We start from the raw sequence: 3,358 nt of genomic DNA, 5'->3' as shown, positions 1-3,358 counted from the left end.
CGTTCTGACGACTTTAGTTTGAAGTTGGGTTATTATAAAAGCTATCGTCACTAAGCTAACTCTATCTTTCGAAATTTTTTGTAACCTAAACAGGTGTGTCATCTATCCCATGGGTTTGGGATAGATGACGCATGATATTTCGGGACAGATGACGCATAATAGTTTTTTTTTTTTCAGACCTAAAATACCGACTTTTTACACTATTTTCAAAAAGAAATCCCAGTTTGAGCATTCGAAATGCCAAAGATTTATACATGTCCCGAGCTGAAGGTATGAACAAAGAAGGGCGCATAAATATTTTGAGCTTTTGTCTGCAAAAAACTTGAATGATTTCAGATAAAAAAAAGATTGGAAAGGTAAAAAGTAGGAAACTGTAAGAAGAATAACATGTCAGAAAAGATAATTAGAAAAACATTACAAAAGACATCAGAAAAAACATACCCAAGAAGTTGACGACAAACAACCTTGCTCGAATAAAACGTGTGAAACGTTGGTAAGTCCTTCCTCTGAAGAAAATGATGCGTTTTCTACAAACAATTCCATAGACGATGAAACTTTCGACGAAAATGAATGCTTAGATTGCTTGGAGCCCTACGAAAATACCAAATCTCCAGTGGAATGGATTCAGTACTTGGAGTGACGCAGGTGGCTTTATGACACGTGCACATTCTTTAAAAACTACTGTGGCCCCTACTGTGGCAATAAAACAATATCCGAAAAGTAAGCATGTTATGTTGAGCCCCTTGAGCAATCTCTCCCAAACCCATTGCGTCATCTCACCCATGGGATGCGGGAGAGATTGCCAAAATCAGAATTTTGTATTTTATTTTATTTTTGAAATATGTTTGAGTTTGTTTTCATGTTGATGTAATAATATAATAGATTAATAACCAAAGAATTATTTATGATTTTAGGACCACGATCAGTTCAAAAGAGTAGATTTCCAGCGCATTTTCCAAAAGGTTCGTCATCTCTCCCTGTTTTCCTATATGTCAAATCATCTAGAGGTTCTAATGTAATAAATAATACCATCACCCAAGATGCAGAGTTTATTACAACAAACACAGTTGAACTAACTTACTATACAGGATCTAAGTCGAAGTGACACCAGTGAGGGCCGGATCGAAAGTGTCCACGTTAGAGCGACAGTACCTTGGTACCAGCGTTGCCAACCGTACGGTAATTACCGTATTTGTACGGTAAATTGATGCCAAATACGGTATACGGTCCGAAGGGGTTACCGTACGCCAAAATACGGTAATTTCGTAATTTCAATGCCTCAGTTATTAGAAATGTTTTTTGAAAGATGCCAGCTTTTCTACTCATGTCTCTGTGTAGAAATTAGAAAACGGTATGATTTCGACAATTTTATTTTGCCAAAATTGCAGATATTTGTGCCTAAAAATGCAGTTTCTTCAGATATACACCAGCAGTTCCCATCATTAGCTCATTTGCTCCAAAATATGACACGTTTTTATGACAGTAGTGAAGGTCAACTAATCGATGAACAGTGGAGGTTGCTGCCAGATTACCATTTTACTGCTGATGAAGAAAAAAAATAGACATCAACGAGGACATTGACATATTCTGGGGAAAACTCCAAAAATATACAAATGAAATGGGTGTATTTGAATTCCAGAAATTGTCACAGTTCGTACTGAATATATTATCCCTTCCGCACTCAAATGCTGAATGCGAAAAAGAGTCTCCAGTAAAATAAACTTGGTTAAAACAAAATCAAGAAATAAGTTAATAACTAATACAATCAATGGTTGTTTATTAACGTCTCAGTGTGTGAAAAAAGATGGTAACTGCGTAGATTTTACACCTACTCAGAATATGTATGCAAGAATGAACAAAATTGATATGTATTCTAATTCTTCCAGTTCTAGTATCGAAGTTGATGAAGATGAATTTGTCATAGACGGTTGAAATATAAATTTTTGAAAAGAGGACACATGAATGCAAATCATATTTGTAAGTCTAGTTACTTGAAGTGGTTGAATGAAATTATCAATTCAAATTAGTGTTAAATGCAATAAGATGAAATTGTTTTTCTTTTTTCTAGATGTTACAATGGAATCGGAAGGTTTTACAGAAGCAAGTAGCAGTTCGGCCACCCCCAAACGTAGTGGTAGTAAGCTGAGCCCCTTAACCAACCAGAGAATTGAAAGAATGAAGGCTAAAATCAATTCTTTGAAGTGCAAAATATTTAGGCGTAAAGTTCCCCACTGTTTTTGCAAAGGAAGACCCATCGAGGCTACCAATAGAACAAATATCTCAAGATTGATATGTGAATCAAAACGATACCTTTCCAAAGATGCTCATATTATTTTTGCTAATGAGTTGAAAGCAAACTTTGTTAATAAATTCAACAGAAGATATGATGATGACTTGGAAGAAATGTGCTTGTTAAGCTTGTTAAGTGAATACAAAAAATCAAAAACTAAGAAATCTATGCAATGAATAATGATTCACATTTAAGATTACTTATATATTACTTATTTTTATGTATATATTCTTCTGTACATTTTATTATGTTTATTCAATTGAATTAAAAATTCCACTAATTTGACAAAGCATTTTTTCTTTCTCTCCCTAATCTTTGATTTAGGGCTTAGTTAAATTTTGACAAGTTTAAATTACAATTTGTAGGTTAGGTATGGCCATAGAATAGAAAGAATTGTTTATCTCTTTCTCTATGTACTTCTGTGGTTCTGTGTACGGTAAAAGTGTCCCAAATACGGTAATTTCTCGTCCCTGGTACGGTAATCTCAAGATTTTGGGTTGGCAACGCTGCTTGGTACCTGCTCTGTAGATTGGGTTCGATCATAGAGACTCATGCAAGTGATTCATTCTGACAATTATGGCCTAATCTGATTCGATCGATTTCCAGGGCGTAAAAAAAAATAGTTGGAGATCATCCCAACCCAGAATTTATTCGGTCGTTATCATCGGCGTACTGATGAAAATCACGCGGAATGAACAGCGGGAAAAATATCGGTTTTTCGAGGATAGAGAGCTCCAAAACGTGATTTAAATTCCCGATTCGTTTACTGTTAAAGCCATTTGATCGTTGAGTGTCGCGGGGCCTTTTCCATTGGGTGAAATAATCGAAAACGATGAATGTAGACATTTGCAAGCGCAATAATAAACGTTTCGACATACCAAAACGCAATTTTGTGTTTGTGTAATTTCGCATTACGGAACCCGTGATGACTGAACGCTTTCATCGAATTAATTCTGGCGACTCCACTGCCGATATGCAAATAATTCGTGTCATCTGGTCATATCAAATTTACGAACTCAAAATACAAACAAATGGGCGGATATTATATTAGTTATTGTGTGTTTGGTA

The 3,358-nt window shown here is 35.4% G+C and overlaps 1 protein-coding gene and 1 long non-coding RNA gene across 3 annotated transcripts; one reads left to right on the top strand and one right to left on the bottom strand.

The window, feature by feature from the left end:
- Positions 1-1,354: 1,354 nt before the first annotated feature.
- Positions 1,355-2,800, bottom strand: LOC123670652. The gene is made up of 2 exons (XR_006745952.1): positions 2,502-2,800; positions 1,355-1,542 (listed from the first exon to the last, which is right to left on the bottom strand). It is a non-coding gene; the product is annotated as an uncharacterized LOC123670652 (long non-coding RNA).
- LOC123670651 lies at positions 1,540-2,481 on the top strand. Of its 2 annotated transcripts, none has more exons than XM_045604163.1 (3): positions 1,540-1,841; positions 1,893-1,977; positions 2,069-2,481. In XM_045604163.1, the coding sequence occupies exons 2-3, from the start codon at positions 1,959-1,961 to the stop codon at positions 2,464-2,466; spliced, it is 417 nt and encodes a 138-aa protein (XP_045460119.1). In that variant the 5' UTR covers positions 1,540-1,841; positions 1,893-1,958; the 3' UTR covers positions 2,467-2,481. The 2 variants fall into 2 exon arrangements, with proteins under 2 accessions (XP_045460119.1, XP_045460120.1); XM_045604164.1 differs by having other exon boundaries at positions 1,887-1,977.
- Positions 2,801-3,358: the final 558 nt, after the last annotated feature.

This window comes from Harmonia axyridis, chromosome 1 (assembly GCF_914767665.1).
Source record: "Harmonia axyridis chromosome 1, icHarAxyr1.1, whole genome shotgun sequence".
Lineage (NCBI taxonomy): Eukaryota > Metazoa > Arthropoda > Insecta > Coleoptera > Coccinellidae > Harmonia > Harmonia axyridis.
The sequence above is the reverse complement of the archived record's forward strand: the minus strand, read 5'-3'. Positions and strand labels throughout refer to the sequence as shown.